Source organism: Phacochoerus africanus, chromosome 11 (assembly GCF_016906955.1).
Source record: "Phacochoerus africanus isolate WHEZ1 chromosome 11, ROS_Pafr_v1, whole genome shotgun sequence".
NCBI classification, from domain to species: domain Eukaryota; kingdom Metazoa; phylum Chordata; class Mammalia; order Artiodactyla; family Suidae; genus Phacochoerus; species Phacochoerus africanus.
The window spans coordinates 134,379,032-134,401,834 of record NC_062554.1 but is presented as its reverse complement, the minus strand read 5'-3'; the positions used below and the strand labels follow the sequence as shown (position 1 = coordinate 134,401,834).

Here is a 22,803-nt window from a genome sequence, read left to right as displayed (position 1 = left end):
GAGGTCCAGAGCTGGGACTTCTTGCAGCCTCTCCATCAAGTCTGAACTTCCGTCTTGAGAGGACCTTTTGCAAAACTTTACATTGGTTCCAGAGTAAGTTTGGTACCAGGAGGAAGAAATGGAGAAACTCTCCCTTTGCTTGTCTTTTGAACCTTTATATTGAAACACCACTGCTTTTCTTCAACAGACACAACGAAACATTCGTCTAGCACCTCCCTCTTTCCAGCCCTGTGCCGGGACTTCAGCGTAAGTTATAAAGATGAATAAGGAATAAATTCTTTCATCAAGAACGGGTAGGAAACAAGCAACACACATGACAACACTCTTTCTGGAAGTCAGGTGAACAATATTTTTCAAAATAGTAGATGTCTATACTTTTTGGTAAAAAGATTCCAACTCAATGGATGTTTTTAAGAAGACAACTGGTAAATCTGTGCCCAAAACAAAAAACAAAAACAATTTCTACATTGTTTCCTGCCACAGCTACATCTAGTGAGCATGGAGACCCTACAGCCGAGAGAGGCTGAGGTCACAGGCGAGGAGAAAGGCAGCAGGACAAGTGTCCAGGAATGAATGCTCCACCCACAGGAACACAGAGGGTCCAAGAGGCAGGGCGCCCAGGAGAGGAGAGCTGAGACCACCTTCCCCACGTTCCCACTCACACTGAACACGATTCTGATCAAAATTCTAACTGGAATCATTTTTTATTTTTAATTTTTTTAATAAATGGGATTTTTTTAAAATTTCTACTTCAGAAAGATTTTTTTTTTTCTTTTTAAGGTCTAACCTGCAGCATATGGAAGTTCCCAGACTAGGAGTCAAATCGGAGCTGCGGCAACACTGGATCCAAGCTGCATCTGCCACGCAAGCCACAGCTCACAGCAACGCTGGATCCTTAACCCACCGAGCAAGGCCGGGGATCGAACCCGAAACCTCATGGGTACTAGTTGGGTTCTTTTTTTTTTTTTTGTCTTTTTGCCTTTTCTAGGGCCCCTCCCATGGCATATGGAGGTTCCCAGGCTAGGGGTCGAATTGGAGCTGTAGCTGCTGGCCTACAGAGCCACAGCAATGCAGGATCCGAGCCATGTCTGCGACCTACATCACAGCTCACGGCAACGCCAGATCCTTAACCCACTGAGCAAGGCCAGGAATCGAACCTGCAACCTCATGGTTCCTAGTCAGATTCGTTAACCACTGCACCACAACGGGAACTCCACTAGTCAGGTTCTTAACCCACTGAGCCACAATGGGAATTTCCTGGAATCATTTTTTAACTCAAAATGATACAAAAATATAATTTGTGAGCAAATAGTCTCCAAAAGCAAAGAAAATTCTGCATGAAAAAGAAGAACTATGAAATATTATAATCCTATAAAAATATTAGAAATATGAAAGAATCGATGCTTTTTTAGAAATGAAATTGGTGCAAAAACAATCAGAAATGCAGATCAATGACATATCATGGGATGCCCCCAAATAAACTCCACTAAGTTGCAAAACATATGACAAAATAACATTTTTTGGTACAATGAAGCAAGGAAGAATTCAACAAGGTGTCAGGCCACCTGAATTCAGATTTTTTTCATACAGCTAGACTAAGTCCTTAGGCGGTGCTCAAGAGTGCACTCGAAGGAGATGGAAGTCCAAACAGGTTTTCTAGAAAAACTAGGAAAAAGGAGAATATTCATCAAACGTACGGATGAATGAAGTATGTAATTCCCGAAGTTTTGGAATTATAAAAAACATACTTCAAAGAGAAGAGATGATATTAGAAGATATACAAATTTTTTTTTTTCATTTTGTTTCTGCACCTTTTCTTCCTGCACCCCGGTTATGGGATCCCCAAGGTAGTGATCTCCTTAACAACTTCCTTGCTACTCTTCTTTTTGTATCCTCTTTAGTCCGTTTTTCTAAACTCTTTTTTGTTGTTGTTGTCGTTGTTGTTGTTGCTATTTCTTGGGCCGCTCCCGCAGCATATGGAGGTTCCCAGGCTAGGGGTTGAATCGGAGCTGTAGCCACCAGCCTACGCCAGAGCCACAGCAACGCGGGATCCGAGCCACGTCTGCAACCTACACCACAGCTCACGGCCACGCCGGATTGTTACCCCACTGAGCAAGGGCAGGGACCGAACCCGCAACCTCATGGTTCCTAGTCGGATTCGTTAACCACTGCGCCACGACGGGAACTCCAGAAGATATACAAATTAAATATGAACAATAAAAATAAGGAAACAAACAAGCAAAAAGAACAACTGTCTGTGGAAATACTGGTAATACATGTAGCAAAGTCTTGATAACCAATCAGCAAGAAAAATTGTTCAGGCCACTAATTACGACATTGGACGAGAATGCGATGGGCAATTTATATAAAGGACAATACATATTTTTATTCAATGTCCCTTCTTACCCAACCCCATCGCAGTATTCTAGAATACTGAATCAACCTTAGTGTGCCATTGCACAGATGCCTCGGCCAGCCCCTCTCAGAGCAGCGTGAGGCTGCAGCTGCGCCTCCCAGACGCAGGGGAAGGAGGCAGGACCAGTGGCTGTAATTCACTCCCCGCTGAGCAGAGAATGCAGGTGTGTTCTCTGGGAGACTTGCTCTGACGGACCCCCGGTGCTGGACAGCACATTTCAGGGGGAGGGGGGAGCCAGGGGCACACCTGAATTCCTACCCGCCTATGAACTCCCGAAGCACCCCACGGTGAGAGTTTGTCTCCTGAGGCTGGAGTAGAGCTGACATGACGAGCCCCAGGCTGGGCCCTGGGGACACCGCCCCCCCTCACAGCCTCAGAATCCCACCTTAACAGTCATTGCAGATGTAGTTAGTTGAAACAGGGACTACTGGAGTTGTCGGGGGGCCCATGAGCTAAGACAACCGTGCCCTTATAAACAGGAGACATTTGATGACCTGGAAGCTGCCTGTTTTGTCTTTTAAAAACAATGCACATTTTGCCTTCCTCTTGATGACAATCTGTTTCTTTTCATAGTAAAAGGCGTGCATTTTCTCCGCATAGTTGAGTAAAACGGCGCATCAGAGGAAGAAAAAAGGAGAACTGTAGAAGCCGACTAGTACAGAGGGCAGGTGGTCTGAAGAGATGCGGAGGGGACAGCCACCTGCAGTCAAGGAAAGAGGCCTGAGAGGGGGCCCGCCCTGCGCCAGCCAGTCTCAGACTGGGAGACCGCAGAGCTTAGAGACGGGACGTCTGCGGTTCAAGCCTTCGGATCCGTGGCACCTGCGAACGTCAGCCCGAGCTGCCTCACACACTCTCCATGGTCAGTGCTGCGGTGCCCCAACAGCCTGTGGGCCTCATTCTGTCATCACAGGACTGCCAATGCAACAGCATGGTAAACGCATTGCAGTCACCCCTTACGGCACTGAGGTCCCATGCCAGGGACGTTTTTCTAACCTTTTTTATTTGCAGAACCTTTCAGAGACCGTCATACCCAGAACTCCACTAGCACCACTTCCAAAATCAGTCTGGCAACAGTTCATGCCTGAACTTTTGAACTTTGTTTTTCTCTAATATAAATCTAGAATGCTATTTTTATATATATTTATATATATATATACATATATACACACATACATACACATATATACAACTGTAGCATCTTCTGAGGAACCATTTTCTGATCTTTTTTCCAACCTATCAAAGGGGTCAGCTTTGGACCTTTGACCCCCGCATTCCTGCTAATGCCCTCAGGAGACCTTTATAGCAAATCTGACAAGTAATTGGTAACTTGTAATCATACACAACCTCTACGACTTAAGCACTTTTCCAAAAGAAATAGGAGCTACTTTACTTCTACGACTTAATATCTAAAATGTTTTGCAACTTCAGACAAATACAGAAATTGTGGCATCATGTTAATTGTTTCCAAAAGGAAATTATTCTTTAACACCAAGTTAGGCTTTCAGCACCTGAATCCAGTGGTGAACAAAAACCTCAAAGAAATGAGAGGGGCTCTGTCTTGTGGGGAAAACACACGCATGCACCAGAAAGCTCTGAGGTTTCAAGCACTTGGGGCTCAGATTGAGAGTCTGTTCTCTAAGCGTTAAAGAAAAGTGGTCTCCCAGGAGGTGATTTAAGGACTGGGCCCTGAGGTAGACGGCTGGAGACAGAAAGAGCCTGGAGGCAGCCTGGGGTGGGATGGCTTCCCTGGAGCTTTGCTCATGGGAGGGGGCAGAATTGAACTTGGCTTGTGCCAAGTGGAGAGCCCCTCAACTTGGAGCTGGGACAGCCTCAGGGGCTTCCTGGAGCCAGGCCAGAGGGGAAGCCCCGGTGAAGACACCGTAATTCTATCTGTGTCTAAGAGAAGGTATACCTGTTACCATACAGGTGACCCTAGAGACTCACACGGAGTGAAGAGAGTCAGAAAGAGGAAGACAAATCCCATCTGATAGCTCTTATATCTGGAATCTAATATATGTCACAAATGAACCTTTCCACAGAAAAGAAACTCGTGGACTTGGTGAATAGACCTGTGCTTGCCAAGGGGGAGAGGGAGGGAGTGGGATGGATGGGGAGCTTGGGGTTAATAGATGCAGACTCTTGCCTTTGGACTGGATTAGCAATGAGAGCCTGCTGTGTAGCCCTGGGAACTATGTTTAGTCACTTATGATGGAGCATGATAATGTGAGAAAAAAGAATGTGTGCATGTATGTGTGACTGGGTCACCATGCTGTACAGTAGAAAATCGACAGAACACTGTAAATCAGCTATAATGGAAAATAAAAATCATTATATATTAAAAAAAAAAGGCAAGAATACAGCCCTTCATGTGCGGGGAGGAGTCTGGGTTGGGGTTCCCAGGCAGACGGTGTGTTCCTGGTGAAACGGGGCCACAGAGTTTTGTTGTTTCCATCAGCCCCCCGCTCCCCAGCCCACAGTTGGGAAATTGGGGTGGATCATGGGTTTTTAGGATAGCGATGTCTCTGCACTAAACTACGCTCCACGCCCCCCCACGAGCCCACGTCTCCAGTAAAAGCTCACCAAACCCCAAGGCTTGCCTCCGCTCTCATTATGAGTCAGGAACCGGAGCCTGAGCCCACTGGGGAGGGGGTAGTCACAGGAGATGAGACACGGAGCAGAAAGGAAGGGTCCACCAGCGGCTGGGGATCGGAGGCAATCGTGACCCAGAGAAGGTCACTGCCCAGGGCAGACCCGAGGGGCTGATGGGAACTGCGTCATCTCCAGGGTGTGGGGTGAGTGTCAGCCTCTCTTCAGTAAAACATGGAAAAACCCCAAAAGACTGCAGAACCGGGAGACATCCAAACAGCAGACGCCCGGCTTACATTATTTGGTTCTCTTGGTATTAAATTATTACTATTATTATTTTGTTTTTTTAGGGCCACACCCGCAGCCCATGGAAGTTCCCAGGCTAGGGGTAGAATCAGAGCGGCAGCTACAGGCCCACACCCCAGCCCACAGCAATGCCAGAGGCCACCTCATCTGTGACCTACCCCACAGCTTGCAGCGATGGCGGATCCTTAACCCACTGAGCGAGGCCAAGGATCAAACTCACATCCTCATGGATACTAGTCAGTTTTTTAACCTGCTGAGCCACAAGGGGAACTCCCTGTTATTAAATTATTAAAACGAGGTTCAAAGAATCAGAATGATTTACAGGGAGAATAAAACATAAAAACAAATTATAGAAGTTCACATGGAAAAGCATGGCTCACAGCCAGTGGGTCTTTGCCAGTGTCAGGAAGGTTCTTCAGAAACAGCCCAAGGGGATACTCCCAGGGGCATCACCACCCATGCAGACACAGCTGGCCGGAGCTCTGACCCAGAAACCCTGCTTCAGGAAATTCATTCAAGAGTCACAAGCTAGCATAAGACACATCCTTCGCACATAAAGACGTCATTCCCAACAGCAAAGTACTGGGAAGAATGTTCACACCCAACATAGGATGTGGTCCAAAGGACGGAAAAAAAAAACTAGAAAAGTAGCAGACACGTTAGGATAATGGAATTTTAGGCGATTTTTAAACGTTTCCTTCTTGTTACAGGGCTATTTGTGCAGTAAATAAAATTCCAGAGAAAAAATAAGTAGTATTAGTTATTAAAATGTGCTTCTAGTCATACTTATCTTTTGTCTAAGAACAGTAGAATTTCAACAATCTAGAAAGCTAAGGTGACAGGTGCTACTTGGTCATTCTATACGCTTCTATTTTCCTCCGTTTGAAATGTCCATAAGAGTTTCCTATAGGAACCAGAATAATTATTAAACATAATACAGCGAAGGGTTTTTTAAAGTAAATCTAAAAACAAACAGGTTTCCTCCAGGGGTAAACTCATCTTACAAAACAGTTCTTGATTTTGACCCACCGAGTAAACACTTGTTTGAGGCTGTCTAGTCACTTGGTCAGATGGGTTTTCCCCCCAGTTTCTGCCAACACCCCAATCCCACAGTCCACTGGGCGGGGAGAGAAAAAGAATTTCCAGATGATCATAGGCGACCAGGAGGAAGCTGTGAAAAGTAGGTCAGTTTAAAGACATTCGCCCAGAGGGGCCTGGCCTCGATATCTCCAAGGCAGCCGAACGAGGAGATGTGAGCCCTTCACATTTCACCCCTGGGGCTGCCTTCCAACCCAGTGGTGCCGGAGGATCTGAGTTATCCTTGGCCTCGCCTCGCTCTGTGGGCTCACCTCCTGCCCCCCAAGATGTCAGAGACCCCAAGTCTCTACCACCTCTGAAACTGGCCGAATAAGCAAGCAGGTCTCAATCTAAGGCTGAGCACTGTGGCAAAAGCACCTGACACACACTACTGATGCATCTGACCCTTACAAACGAGCTCGCTTAGCAGGGAGGACACTTGTCTGCACAGTAAGGGAGCGGGTGGCCGGGCTGGGATTCGGGCTCCGTTCTCTGCACCAAACCCCCTGTGTGGTTTCTACTCCTTGGCTGTCACACGCAGCGTGTCAGTGAGTAACCTCGGGCAAATATCACTTCCCGCTGGTGCAGGGACATGGGCACGATGTCTCCCCAGAGGTGGGTTCGTTCCGTACGTCCTTGTGTAAACCACAGGTCTCCTCTGTCCGAGCCTCAGAGGGTAGCTTATTTATTGCACGTGTGCGGTGTGCTGGCCACACTCTACCTCACACACCGCGCACGTGCAATAAATGTCGTAGTCCCTTCTTCTTTCACTCATTCAACTATTTATTGAACACCTATTATGCTCCAGGCACTGTTCTGGGTGCTGGGGAATATGTTGGTGGACCAATCAGAAAGAACTCCCTGCTATAAGGGATCTGAGCATCTAAGGCAAGCTCCAGAGGAAATTAACCCGTAAATAAGTCCACGGTGTGTCATGAGCTGATAAATATGGAAAAAGGGGGGAAAACAGGCAAAGAATGATGGGATGCAGGAGCCAGCACTTAAATAAGCAGTCATCAAACGAATAAGTGCATACAATACTTCTGATGAGGACATTTATCCCAACAGCACAAACAGTTGTAAAAATGTTTAAACAAATCAAGTTCTGATAATGATGAAGGCGAGAGAGTCCCTGTGTCTGACCGCTGAGCTGTTCTGAGGTTTAAATGAGTTAAAAGCTAAAAGCAGAAAGAGTAGCGATGGGGAAGCTAGCTTCTACCCACGACACTCTTTCACAGGAAAATAAGCTCAGTTCCCTCAAACCTACCACGTGCCATAAAATACACTGTTCCTAAGTCGGAAAACACTGACGCAGACACCAGCGCACTAGCAATCCATCATGGATAGAAATCTCACTTGTCAATTTCTGACCTTCAAACTTCTGTGCCGTCAAATTTCCACTGGACTCATTCTCATCCTGAAGATCTTTGCGTGATAAAGAAAAAGCATCTTTGTTTAAATGTTTTTAACATTTACCTTATTTTCAGGAAGAAAAGAAGAACATTTTGCATATGAGAATTCAGCCAAATGAGATGCAATGTCAATGATCGAATTTCTTCCAACAGAAGCATTAGTCAGCAGAAAAGAAAAAAAACAAAAAACAAAAAAACACCTCCACGTGCTAAGGACGGATCTTAAAGTCAGACATGATGCAGGCACTACTGAGGATCTACTTCTAGTGAAACTATTCTAAGTGTTCATTTTAATCTTGCAGCGTTGGTAATAAGGAGAGCCAACTGTAATAATAAGCAATTGATTCTGCTTCGTTAAAACACACCCTTACAGGACTTCCGTGCAGCGTCAGTAAGAATTTGGTTTGGGTGAGTCCAACCTATGTAGCAGAGCCTTGCAATGCAATTGGGATACAATTCTCAGGAGATGGGGACTAACTCTAATCGTCTGACACCAAAGAACAGCAAAATTCAGGCTTCACAGCCTCATGGTCTGTGAGCCTCAGCTTATGCATTAAAGGCATGTCATGCCCTAGCCCTTCAGCCAGAAGATTTGCAGTTCAGTCTTACAGCAGATGCGCAAAACACCAGTGATAGTTCAAATACCTTCTTTTTAAAACTTTTTCTAAAGTAGAGCCCTTCCGACCCAATGCTGCAGCCATGATTTCGACCTGGTCACATTTGGCCCTGAGGGCAGGTTCTGTCTGGCTTTCCCAAGTCCCCGCAGAGGTGGGGGAAGCAGCCAGACCAGCCCCTTGTCCCCAGCCTCAGCCACCACACTGATCTCCCGGGACTGTGGGAACATGCAGCGCTCACCGGGTGCCTGATCCTGCAGAGCCAATTCTTCCAGAGCAGGGCCCAGAACTGGCGCCCAGCCCGCCCCATGCCTGCCCTCCTGTGTTCATCGGGAAGCTGGCCCAAGCACCAGGCTTATATCTGCCAGGCTGGGCAAAGGCACAGGGCAAAGAAAGACGCCTATTAGTCAATCCCAACAAAAGTGAGTGATGCAAGCCAGATCGCTGGTGACTGAATGAGGCAGGCATCGAATGTCCCTCTTGTTCTGCATCTGTTGAGAAATCTTACCCAGTGTTTGGTGTTTCAGGAGGGCTGGCTTCCAACAGGCAGCCTCTGGGCACGCACATGTCCAAGGACGCACACAACGGATGCGAGCAGCCAGAAGCAGTGCTCACGCAGAGCGCGGCCCCCTCATCTCCCTTGATGCTAACAGGATGGAATTATCGCTGCCCTCCCCCTGAAACCAGCCATCCTACTCATCAACCAAAACGGTTTCCGTTTTGGACATGCCCTGGCAGATAATCAGAGGGAAAGGAGAGGGAAGGACGGAAGCAGTGTTGGCTGGAGAGGCGGGGGAGAGCAGGTGCTTCGAGCTCCAGGTCGGCTGGGCGGTCACGCCGCCTCAATCCCCCTTTTTCACCACTTTCCCCCAAAGGCTTGGGGATCTGGTCGGCCTTTCCCATTTCTGTGAGTAAACCCTGGATGCCCAAGTTAGACAATGCAGGTCACTCTCCCATCTATAGCTTAGCGCTGCCACCAGAGAGCAAGGCAAACGACAGAGCGCATCATCAGCTACGCCGGACCTCAGGCAAGCCCCCCCCCCCCCGGGGCAGCAGAAGCCGCAAGCTGTGGGCTGCTCTGGGCCCGGCCTGAGGCTCCAACACTTGTCTTAACCTTAATTGTTTAACGGGAGGGAACTCAGCTGGCAGCAGCTGGTCCTCAAGGCGAAGCTCCTGGGCTCCTGTCGCCCCCGCCTGTGGTCGGGGGATGCCAGGCAACGAGACTCTCGTGCTCTTCCATTTCAATGCAACCTCCACGAGCTATGAATGTGCCATCAATGGCTTTTGCAACAGGAAGCGGCATAGGCATTGGCAGAGGAATTGAGTCAGTGACCCTGTAAATCTATTTTTTAAAAGAAACCATTTACAATTTGGATTCTATTATTTGTTACCCGGGTTGCAGCACCGGAGTGAAGCCATTCCCCAGTATGGCAGGGGGTTGGCTCCCATGCGTGAGTTTGCCTGATGTCCACACCACATCCTCCTTGGCTTTCACCCCCTCAAAACCTAGCCCTGCCATCTCTGTGCTGCCACCCCCCAGGACCCTCTGCAGACAACGCACTGAACACACACGTCACAGGGGACTGCTGTTGTTTTCAGAAACGCCACTGTGAGGAAAAGCACCCCCGCATTTCCTTCTCAGAGCAGCCAGAGTTCTGCGTGGTTGCACCTGACCTCTTCCGTGCTCCCACGGAGGGTGCCGGGAGCGTGGCACACACATCACGACTGCACCATGAGGGTGGGATGCTGCCCGGAGCAGTTTTCCAAGGTTCAAAAAGAAAACTGTAGTTAAACCTAGAATTGCCACAGGACTCTGCAAGTCTACTCCTAGGTATATACCCCCAAAGAATCCCAAACAGGGACTCAAGCAAGTACACGTGTTAACAGGTCCTTTTGCCCGACCCACAGTGAAGCCAAACCAACTCGGATATGTCAGAGTTTGGAGCAGAAAGGTTCACTGCAGGGCCGGGCAAGGAGACGGGTGGCTGGTGCCTTAAAAATCCTGAACTCCCGAAAGGCTTTCAGCAAAGCTCGCTTAAAGGCCAGGTGAGGGAGGGGGGCCGTTAATTGTTGCACATAGTTTTCCCGTCACAACCTTTGTTCTTTTTTTTTTTTCCTTGTATTTTTTAGTAAAGTATAGTTGATTTACAATGTTGTGCCAACTTCTGTGGAACAGCAAAGGGGCCCAGTCATATGGTCATGATGCTCCTGGAAGCTCCAACAAAGCAAAGGTCATTCTCCACTCTGCAACTTGCCATCTAAAAGTGTAACATTCCCCGAGGCCACAGCCTTGAGAATTATACACAAAAGAGAAACCCTCAACACTGAACAAATCCGCTAAGCAAAACAACATCATTACCCTCGTTTTACCTGCTCAAGCTTCCAAGGAGCCCCTTTTGCCCTCGGAGGTCCAGGCCGGAGCTAAGAGGAGGCCCCTGCACGAGGGGTCACCCTGCCTGAGAGTGCTGGGCCAGCATCCAGCCTGAGTCCTCCCGCCAGTGCCCAGGCCCTGTCTAAAGAGGCAGATCTCAGCTGGCAGCGCCCTGGGACCACATCCCACCTCTGTGACGCGCACCCCCAGGCGAGTTCACAACACAACACAAGCGCCCACCAGGAGACACGTGGATAGACACGGCTCGGCAAATGCGCACGGAGCATCATTCAGCCACACAAAGGGGTGACATGCTGACACTCACTAGGACACGGGAGGAGCCCGAGATAGCAGCCCGACAGGAAAGGCAGGCAGCGCAGGCCAAGGGTCCCCAACAGCTGAGCCCGCAGACAAGGCACGATCAGTGAGCTGGGGCGGGGGGCGGTGAAGGGTGCCGGGTCCTCCTTCAGGGCGAAGGACGTGCTTCTGGAGCCGGGGAGCAGGGATGTCCCACACGGGGGACACACTGAACAATCGCTTTGAAACCGTTCACTTTCTGTTACCTGAATCCACCTCAGGAAAGCAGACCTTGCCTGGTCTCTGCTCAGCTGTGCAGCCCCATGGAAGCAGCTGGAAGCCGCGGGCTGTGACCGCGTCTGCTCCCCGCGGCGACTGGGGGATGCTCTCGTGCATCCACGCAAGAGCCCGCGCGGCCCTGCTCCAAACGGCCACGGACTCTCCTCCCAGATGCTCAGGGGCCATCCCGCCTGCTGGTCGCCAGAACCAGAAATGCCTGTTCCAATCAAGTGCCACCTGGCACGCCCCTGCTCCTGGCAGTGACACCGCGTGTGCAGAGACCCTGAACCCCCCCAGTGCACTGAAATGGCCCGCGTGGATACTGGCTCCTTGCCCGCCCTGCACCCCCATGCTGGCCCCCTCCATCCCACCGGCCCCCCTCCAAGAGTGCAGCCAGAGGGAGGGTGATAGCGAGAGGGGCAAGGGACTGAGCCCCGCCAGGCCCGCACAGGGACTTTAAGGTCCTTGTCCAGGACAAGCCTCGTGTGTAAGTTCCCTGTGTGGTAAACCGGCTACCTGCCCATCTGGAGAGGCCACCTGCCCCTCGGTTGCCCCTGCCCTCCGCAGCCAAGGCCAAGGTCAGACCTCACCCAGAAGCTCCACAGTTCCGGCTGTATCCCACCTCTTCCTTCCCTGCACGGAGCCCTGCAGGGGCCGTAGGTTGGGGGGTGGGAGTGACAGGAGGAAGCGTTAGTGATCCAGCCAGAGAGGGAAGGCAGGAGTCCTCCGCTGTGGCGCTCAGGGTTAAGAAGCCACCTAGGATCCATGGGAATGAGGGTTCAGACCCCTGGCCCCGCTCAGGGGATAAGGATCCGACATTGCTGCATGCTGATGCAGCTTGGAGCCAGCATTGCGGTGCTACGGGGTAGGCAGACTTGTGCAGCTCGGATCGGACCCCTAGCCTGGGAACTTGCTTATGGGGCAGCTTAAAAAAAGAGAGAGAGAGAGAGAAGAAAGTCCCTGAGCTATGGGCAGGGACTCCTAGACAGTGTCCCCACACTGGGAGTGACTGCTGTGCTGAGAGCCAGCTCCACAAGGCTTCCCAGCCCCACCCGCACCCACACCTCCTGCCACAGAGGGAGGTGAGTGGCTTTGTCATTTCCAATCGCCAGTCCTCCAGGTCAGGTGCCTGCCTGTGGCCCCAGCCAAGGGGACAGATGAATAAAAAAAGTTGGGAGGAACTGGATCCCTCACCCGTGGTGCAGCCCCTGAGAGCCTCAGGGGCATGCTCTGTGGTTACCGAGGCCTGTGCCCGGCTCTCTGCAGAGACCCTGGGTCCCAGCCCGCGGCCTCCTGCCTGTCCTTACCCCCCAGCCCCCCCGGCTTCTCAGCTCCCCAGTCACCTACACAATGGTTTCCACGTCACATGTCCTCTCTTCTGAATGTTCAGCGTGATCTGTATTTTCCTTGCTGACCCTGATGGATACAGAGTGTGCCAAGTGGTCCACAGATGCCAGCTCACAGGGGAAGGTCTGTCCCAGCGTTGAGGCCAGCCCTGTCGTTATCATCAAGAGAGGGCTTCTGCCTTTCTGCGCCCCCCACCCTCCATTTCACTCAGAATCCTCACGGCACACGTGGCTAAAAGCGAACTGAATTCATCCATGGGGAATGGTGGGATCCTGCCTTTTCTCTTCCTCTTTTCCTGTGTCTACCGACAAGCATCGCACCCATCCAGCCAGCCCCCTTAGCACAGCTCTGGATGGTGAGAGCAATAAGGAGCTGGGTCAAAGGGTAAAGAAGAGAGACGATGACATCATTAACAGGAGAGAAGGCGGAGGGGCCTCTCCACCAGGAAGGGCCAGAGATGGGCCCCCCTCCCCCAGGCAAGGGTTGGATTTGAAGTGAACACCACAGACTGAGATAAGACAAAGCACCTAACCCGGTTTGTGGCATAAAGGAGAGCTCGAAGTGCCTGCTATGAAAATAAAATGAGCAAGCAGGGGCTCCCCCCGCCCCGTACTGGCCACTCCCACATTCTCCAGCATCAAGATCAGCTCACCTGGTACCAGCCCCCCAACCCCAGCCATCCACTCAGACAGCCACCTGTTCCACATCCACGCGGGCGGACAGCACACACAGAGGGAAGCACGAAAGTTCAGATGTCACCACGACAATTAGAGGAAAAAACATGAGCAGGCTCACCAGCCCCTCTTCTACCATAACTCACAAAACCAAAGTCTGCTGGCTCAACGGCGATTGGAAATGGGACACTTACTGTGAAAACTACATCACAAGGAGAGTCGGGAAAGAAAAAGAGAGTGTATGGATGGAATCGTGTCCCCCATAATTCATATTTAGAAGTCCTAACTCCCCACTGTGACCACATTTGGAGGTCAGACCATTAGGGAGGTAATTAAGGCTCCATGGGTGGGCCTTGACTCAGCAGGACGGGTGTCCTATCAAAGAGGAAGAGACCAGAGATGGAGTTCTTGCCATGCGCACACAGAGGCAAAGCCACACGAGGACCCAGCCAAAAGGTGCCCATCTGCAAGCCAGGAAGAGATGCCTCACCGGAACCAACCTGCTGAGGCCGCGGCCTTCCAGGTGCAGCCTCCATCTCTGTGAGACAAAAATGCCAGTTGCTTAAGCAGCCCTGGGAAGCTGACTTTGCATCTGTGGCTTCACTGGCGAGGCTGGCTAAGGACTTGAAGGCTGATGCTTGCATTTCACCCAGATCTGGGATCTGCGGCCCTCGAATACACCGAGGAAACCACGAGATCGGAACTCCCGGGGGTCATCCTTAAAGCTGGAGGTTCCCCAGGAGAACTGGTCACTCTCTTGGACCACAGTCTCCCGAGTGATCCCTGCCGGACTCCCGATGTGCCTCAGGCATCGGTCATTACAGATGGGAACCCTCCACCGGCCCCTTGTCAGGGGACTTAGTCTGCAAAGGTAATAGGTGGATTGATGAGCTATCGCAGGGCTTGCCCCAGGATCTGCGCTTTGCCAGGCCCCACTCCCCCTTCCTGCTCCACTGCCACTCACCTTAATCCTCTGATTTAAGCTTAGATTCCTAGCAAGGTGAGGAGGAGGCCAGACACACATGGGGGAGGGGAGGATGGAGGGCTGAATCCCACCCTCACTGCTTTCCTGGCTGTGCTTCAGTCTAGCCGTGTTTAAAAAGACTGGGTCTGAAGTATTCTCACTTCCACCAGTGCCAATCCATTCCCAAAGACATAAACCCCCCCCTCCACCTGCTGTCAACCTGAATGTAGCGGCTGATCATAGGCACAGGGCTGGTCCCTCTGAAAGCTGTGGTAATGGACTTTGAAAGTTACAATGAAATTCTTCAAGATTTTCAAGTGAAATGGCCTCTCTGTCTCTGTTAAGAAGCTGTATTGAAATGAGCAACAATAAGCAATTAGAAGTTTCATAGTTTAAACAACTTCCACAGTCCAGTTGTCCCTGATTTCACTGTCATTTGGAAATCTTGAAAAATATAATCTCATGGGTAATTTAAATAAACTTCCTTTTCTCTGATCCTGAAATTCTATTTTTCTAACTTCAATAATTGCCCGTGAATCTGAATGGGCTTCTCACTCTAACAGAAAACTTAACTCCAAAACATATCAAAAGACTCGGTGTTCAAAAGACAATAAAATGGCTGGAACATGTGGTTTTCATCTTGTAATGGTACCCAGTGCCCACTGAGACAAGAAGAGTAAAAAGATATACTCAAAACTCCAGTCATAATACTGAGAGGAAAGTTGCCCAAACCTCTGACCCAGGAGTAAGGACACCGAGTGACAGCCTCCTTTTAATCTCCCCGGGACAACCTGAGGCTTCAGGTACCTTCCATGTGAGCGGAATTTTCTCGCTCCAGGTTAAAACATGAAATGCAGTTTCTCTTTACTCCAAGGCCAGAGAGTCTAGTTCTAATTTGGAAACATAGGACGGCAGAATCAAATGCCAAATCTAAAATTCAATTAATACTGGAGGCACAAACCACAGAAGATGGAACCAGAACTTGCAGAGTGAACCTAGCTATGCCGACTGCTTGCTGAAACAAAACAAATCAACATTCCCCGGAAGATTTTAATAGGATCCAGTCAAATAATATTCAAAAAATCCAAGAGCAGAATTCATAGCTACTCAACATACATTAAAAACCAGGAAAAACCTTTTTAAAAATAGCTCTCAAGGGAAAGACATTCAAATGATGGCAACCCCAAGAGGACCCAAAGGGTGGAATTATTAGATAATTAAAGTAATTATTAGGAGTTGCTGCTGTGGCACAGCAGGTTAAGTATCCCAAGTTGTCTCTTCAGCCTGGTGCAGTGGGTTAAGGATCAGGTGATTTATGCCACAGCTGCAGCTTGGATTCAATTCCTGGTGTGGCCAAAGAAAAAAGTATTTCTTATAACCATGCTCCATGAAATAAGGACAAAGTCTTGAAACAACTGGAAAGATGATTATTTTCAGCAAAGAATTATAAAAAGGGACAATGGGAAGTTTTAGAACTTAAATATAAAATCACAAAAGGAAACATTTATTGGAGACACTCTAGCAGAATGGATAGGAAAGATGACAAAGGCAGCAAACTTGAAGATAGACCAATAAAAGTTATCCAGTCCAAACACCAGGTGGGAAAAGATTGAAAAATAATCATCATCAGAGACTCAGGGACGTATGGGACAAAGTCAGAGTTTGCCACTGGTGTGATGGAAAGAGAGGAGGGCGAAACGAGGATAGAAAAAACTCGAGGCTACAAGACAACACACAAGGGATAATCCATGAAAGGAAAAATGTATACTCAGACTTTATCTAAATGAAATATGTTGCCCTGTGAAAAACACTGATAAGAGAATGAAAAAGGAAGCCTCGGGCTAGGAGAAAATATTTGCAAACCACATATCTGACAAGGGGCTGATATTTAGAATATTTGAGCTGTCAAAATGCAGCAACTGGAGTTCCTGCTGTGGTTAAGGATCCAGTGTTGCTGCAGCTGCAGCATAGGGTCTGTCTGTGGCTTGGATTTGATGCATGGCCTGGGAATTTTTGCAAGTGTGGCCATAAAAGGGAAAAAATACCTCAACAAATAAAAAAAAATTAGGGAGTTCCCATCGTGGCTCAGCAGTTAACAAATTTGACTAGCATCCATGAGGCCACAGGTTTGATCCCTGGCCTTGCTCAGTGGGTTAAGGATCTGGCGTTGCCATAGCTGTGGGGTAGGCCACAGACATGGCTCAGATCCTGTGTTGCTGTGGCTGTGGTGTAGGCCAGCAGCTACAGCTCCAATTTAACCCCTAGCCTGAGAACCTCCATATGCTGCAGGTGTGGCCCTAAAAAGCAAAAAATAAAATAAAATAAAATCAGGAAATAGGCAAAAGACATGAAAAGACATTTCGCTGGATATCAAAAAGACCATGAAAAGAAAACATCGATAATGATCAGGAAACGCTCGTTAAGACCAAGACGAGATAGCATTATACACCTCTTAGACCTGCCAAAATAAACCTTCGTGAGAAAACCAAACACTGGCACAGCTGTGGAGAAATTAGATCTCTCCTATATTGCTGGTGGGATGGCAAAATGATACAGCCACCAAAATATTTTGGCACTTCCTTTAAAAATTAAATGTACACTTAGCATATAAGCAGCAATCATACTCTGGGCATTTGTCCTCAAGACATGAAAACTTATCCTCACACAAAATCCTGTGTGTGAATGTTCATAGCAGCTGTATCAGAACAGCTGAAAACTGGAAACAACCCAAACGCCCTTCCAGGGGGGAGGGTTAAACACTGTCCTTGATCCGCACAGTGGAAGACGACCGGGCGGTGAGAAGGAATGAGCGACAGTCTGTGTTGGCCATAAAAGGGAAAAGCAAAACAAAACAAAACTCAACCATTAAAAAACGAAATTCATTCCTTGGATGAATCACAAGGATATTACCTTGAGTGAAGCATGTCAATCTCAAGAGCCACATACTGCATGCTTCCATTCATAGAACATTCTCAAGCAAACGTGTTATAAAGATGGAGAACGTATCCGTGGTGGAGTCAGGGGGTTGGATCTGACTACAGAAGGGTAGCATGAGGGAAAACCGTGTGGACACAGGACAGGTCTGTATTTCAGTTGCGTTTCCATGAATCTACGCCTGTGATAAAATAGCACAGAATCACGCACTCAGTTTCTGATTTTGCCATTTATCCTACCGTAGTTCTGTGAGATGTGACCATTGCAGGAACCTGGGTAAAGGTTACAAAGGATTTCTCTGGACTGTCTTTGCACCTTGCTATATATCTACACTTACTGGAACATAAAATGTTTTTAAAAAGTTGTAGCGCTGCATATTTTTTGAAATTTGCTACAATGTATAAGACAAAACAAAATAAAAACAACCAGCTGGCCAAGCTCTGGTCTTATTTTGTTCTGGTGGCCACCCTGCTACATGAGACTCAAAGTTTCCAGATTCAGAAGCAAAACTCAGTGGCCCCACGATGCAATCTCATGCCCTCCCCCAGAAGTGGTCCAGGAGTCTCCCGTGGCTCTTTGCTCACCAGTGAGAGGCTTGGGGTTGGGTGCTCGGCTGTAGTTTCCTTGAGGGTTTTCCTTGCTCTTGAAAAGTGGACAGCAAATGAGATGGCCTTGACCTTGGATGTGACAGCTGTAACCACCACTGCAAGAGGGTGAAGCCACTCCACAAAGGAGGGCAGGGAGGGAACATAGAATTGAGACCCTCTCCAGTAAATGACCCGGATCCAGACCTACTCTCCACCTGGACAACTTGTAACGTGAGACATAAACAGCAGAGGGAGGTATGGCTCCCTAGAGACACGCAGCCCGAGGGAAATGCCAGGGAATGTTTTTCTTAGTAGAACCGACTGGGTTCCCCTGGGTTGTGAACACTGTTCTCAGACATGAGCCTGTATCAGAATCGCCTAGAAGAGCTGTTAGATTTGTGGGTCCCGCCCACAGAAGTTCTAATTCGGGACCACGTGTGCAGAACCACTATTTGAGGCTTCCTGTTTCCAGTCACCTGCGGACCTGAGCTACACGTGAGTCAAGGTGGCTCTGTCCTCAAGCCAAAGGCATTGAGGAACCCTTTTCTATGCGCAGGAGCTCCCTTCCCCCGGGCAATGTTCTCACTGCTCTATGATAAATATTTCTTAGAGAAACACAATGATCACTCAGCAAGCCATCCAGACTGTGGTTATTTAGGGATCAGCAGTGATAGAATTCATTTTGTGTGATATGAAATAGAAGTCTCCTGAAGCTCAAGCCTGGGAAGTATTACTCCTGTTCACTTGGCAAACTGTTCCTGAGATTCTAAACACTGGTTTCAAGGGGGAGTCTGAAATTAAAAACACAGAAAAGAGGGTATCTCTAAGGAAGGGGCAGGCCGAGGAGGGAATGCTCCCTCCAAGTCGGCCGAGCTCTGCAAACCTCTTTTCATCTCTTCTTCTAAAAATTATTTTATTGGAGTTCCCGTCGTGGCGCAGTGGTTAACGAATCCGACTAGGAACCATGAGGTTGCGGGTTCGGTCCCTGCCCTTGCTCAGTGGGGTAACAATCCGGTGTTGCCGTGAGCTGTGGTGTAGGTTGCAGACGCGGCTCAGATCCTGCGTTGCTGTGGCTCTGGCGTAGGCCGGTGGCTACAGTTCCGATTTGACCCCTAGCCTGGGAACCTCCATATGCCGCGGGAGCAGCCCAAAGAAATAGCAAAAAGACCAAAAAAAAATTATTTTATTATAATAATTATTTTTTGACCTGCGCCCCTGGCATGGGGAAGTTCCTGGGCCAGGGACTGAACTCCACCAGAGCAGCGGCCCCTGTTGCTATAGTGACAATGCCAGGATCCTTAACCTGCTGAGCCACAAGGGAATGCCTCCTCTTTCTCCTTTGACTCAGAAAGAGCAGGGACGTTTTTCTCATTTCATAAAACCTCAGGTAAATGGTTGCCCTGGGACCCTAGCTCACTGAGGAAGTGACAGGTGGCAGCGCACAGCCGCCTCTCCCAAGGCCCTGGTACCACTTCCCTGCCAGCACCCCCGGGGCCTTGGACAACCCCCGCCCCTGCCCGCGGACAATCGCTTAGGATCAAAGGACTGATGGTTTTCTCAAAGAGCCAGGGAACAGGCAGGGACGGGCTCACTTGTCGCAGATGCTCTGCTTGGTGGAAACTGCGACGGGAATAAACCGGCTCCCCCGTGCAGGTCGCAGCAGATCAGACACCTCACGTGAGTCTCCAGGCGGCTTCCCGACAGCATCGCACGGAAGGCTGACAACCCTGCTCCGACAGAGCGGCATGTGTGTCCCTTCGGGTTAAAACAGGCTTTCCCTTCAGGTGCTCGCCTGTCTGCAGAGAAATCAGGACCTCGCTGGGGCGGCTCTTGCGGTACCTCGGCTGCAGGACCACAGATTCCACAGCAGCCAGACTGCCTTCTTACTACTCGAGTCCACAGTCTGGCGTTCGGGTAGATTTGGACTCAAGCCCATTCACTGGCTGCGAAGAGAATTCTTCGGGCTTTCCGCTGCATCGGAAAATGAGAACAAGCCCTCCAGGCTGGCAAGACGTTGGCCGGACTGAGCATTACGAGACTTTTCAGCAGCTTTTAAACGTACAGTGCATTTTAGGAGCATTTTTCAGACCTAAGGCACTGATGCCTAAATGTTTTCATAGGGATGGCTTTAAACGTCACAGGCAGGCGGGCAGCGCCTCCTTCCGGGGATTCCGCGCCCGCGAGCGCGCGCGCGCCCGCGTGTGGGGTCTCGGGGTCGGCGCGCCCCCGGAGTGCGCCTCCGGAGTGCGCCCCCGCGTGGCCGGAGGCTGCAACCAGGTGTGGAGATGCGGTCGGAGGTTCGTCAAGAGGAGCATCCTTCTTACCTGCTGCTGATGAAAAACAGCCAGCTGCTACCCTCTATCCACACGCCGCTGGCTCCTGCTGACTGCTTTTACATGCCAATGCGGAGCTCTGTTCAAGACAAGCCGAAAACCTGGATTTTTACGTAAAATATCTAGAAATTCAAAATTTCATGTGAGCTCAGCTGCGGTTCCCTTGCCAAGACTGAAGTATGGTACTATCTAGGATGTCCTTTCTGGTCTAGTTCCAATCTTTCTATTAATAGTACCTAAAAGTAAACAGATTTCTTTAAAAAGCAATTTCCATCAGCTTCTCTCTCCTTTTTTGTAGTTGTGAATTACTACAGCAATTCTTTAAGAGCTGAAAAACGTGATAATATTAGGACATCATTAAGAGCTGAAAAATGTGATATTTAATATTAAAACATCTATCATTATCTCAATGTGGAAATTAATTTTGATTAATTAATGTGTATTTTTTCTTCCCTTTCAGATTTTCAATTGTTAAAAGATAAAGGCCACATCTTTTTTCTTTTCCTTTCTTAAAGATTTATGTTACACGGAGTTCCCGTTGTGGCGCAGTGGTTAACGAATCTGACTAGGAACCATGAGGTTGCAGGTTCGATCCCTGGCCTTGCTCAGTGGGTTAAGGATTCAGTGTCGCAGACACGGCTTGGATCCCGTGTTGCTGTGGCTCTGGCATAGGCCGGCGGCTGCAGCTCCAATTCGACCCCTAGCCTGGGAACTTCCATATGCCGTAGGAGCGGCCCTAGAAAAGGCAAAAAGACCAAAAAAAAATATATATATATATACATATATATATGTTACACTCTTCTTTTTTTTTAACCACACCTGTGACATGTGGAAATTCCTGGGCCAGGGATTGAACCCATGCCACAGCAGCAACAACACCATGTCCTTAACCTGCTGTGCCACAAAGGAAGTCCCCATGTTACACACTTCTGAAATGCTTGTTGCCTTTCACTTTATGTGGATATAATTTGTAGAAGCAATACCTGTGGGATTTACGCTTTTAGAGAAATCAAGTTTGAAAAATCAAACTGTTACATCCTCAGTGGCTCTCAATTTATTGTAACTGCCTTTTTATTGGATCAAACTTTTGATTCCTTGTAAATGAAATGAACAAACCTTCTTTCCATTTAAAAAAAAAAAAAGACACAATATGGTCCAATACAAAGGAAGGGGCGGAGGGCAAATACAGCATGAAAGCTCTCAACATCCCTGCACCTGTCACTTAGCAGGTGAAAAAATTACAGGGTTGGAGCCAGTAGTTTCTCCAAATGACTCTGAGGACTTATAAAAATACTATCCAGCTTTTCTTTAACGCTTTACAGTCTTCCAAATATCTTCAGATATATCATCCCACTCACATTTGAAAACTACGTATGCACAGGCCACCCTCCTGTTCCTCTCACCCCAAGATAAGGAAATGTACCTTAGAGGTGAGGTCGTAACTAGGACGGCTATAAGTTATCAAGTGGCAAAGCAGCACAACTGGGAAAGCACCTCTTCTTGCTCTAAAAGCCATCGTGGTCTGTCCCACCACAGCCAGAGGGCAGGCCTGGCTGTTCACACCTGGCCCCGCTACCAGTGCTTCGGCAGAGTGGGCCCAGTTTGAGCAGGTGCTCCTTTCCCTCCAGGTAATGGGAGCCTCTCGGTAGAGAAGGACAGGGACTGGCAGAATGAAAGCAGTGTCACATGCCTTTCCACTTTCCCCACCCCTCACCTCTCCTGCCCCAAGAACCAGGGAGCCAGAGCAAGCCACTAAGACCAAGCCAGGAAGAAGGCAGCAGGTCTAAAGGCATACAACGTGGCCCATGCCACGAGCAGTGGTCACCACACTGGGGTCCATGAAGACACCCCTCGTGCTCAGCTAAAGAAAGACCAGACCCAGCCATCACAGTCTTGCAATGGTGCATTGCCCTCTGATATAAGGACTTCCGGAGCCAAATCTACGCACAAAGCGAGAATGTAACTGCTTGAGGGAGAATCCAGAAACTAAGCCAAGAGAGTTTGGGTGAAAAATAGTGAGGCCTTGGAGTTTCCATTGTGGCTCAATGGGTTAAGAACCCGACACAGTGTCCTTGAGGATGCGGGTTCTACCTCTGGCCCTGCTCAGCATGTTAAGGATCTGGAGGTGCCACCAGCTGCAGTGTAGGTCACAGATGTGGCTCTGATCGGTGTTGCTGCAGCTGTGACTCAGGCCTGCAGATGTATCTCTGATTTGACACCCTAGCCCGGAACTTCCATATGCTGCAGGTGCAGCCCTTAAAAAAAAAAAAAAAAAAAAAAAACATATAGTGAGGCCTTGAATATGGACTTTACTTCTTCCAGGTGACAGCGGCTGGAAGGCCTAGTACCTTATTCCTCTATCCCTGTCTGCCCAGACATCCACGCATCCTGGAGAGAGCATTCAGAACTGAAAAGATTACATGCCAACCAATATTAATACATGTATTGGAGTAGTATTTGACATTGATTTCTATTCAAATAGAAATGGGAATAGATTTGAAAAGAACCCATTTTTTCTGACAGGAAGTCTATTATGACTGATGTGAAATAAAGATGAGTTCAGCGGAGTTCCCGCTGTGGAGTAAGGGGATCAGCTGTGTCTCGGT

At 48.8% G+C, this 22,803-nt stretch overlaps 1 protein-coding gene across 1 annotated transcript in view; it reads right to left on the bottom strand.

Moving 5' to 3' along the window:
- LOC125111185 (ATP-binding cassette sub-family A member 13-like) overlaps nt 1-8,721 on the bottom strand; it is a 35,565-nt gene extending 26,844 nt beyond the window's left edge. The window contains exon 1 of the mRNA XM_047753039.1: nt 8,653-8,721. Within this exon, the coding sequence (XP_047608995.1) occupies nt 8,653-8,721 (69 nt within the window). The remainder of the gene's footprint in view (nt 1-8,652) is intronic.
- Between the last annotated feature and the right edge of the window lie 14,082 nt (nt 8,722-22,803).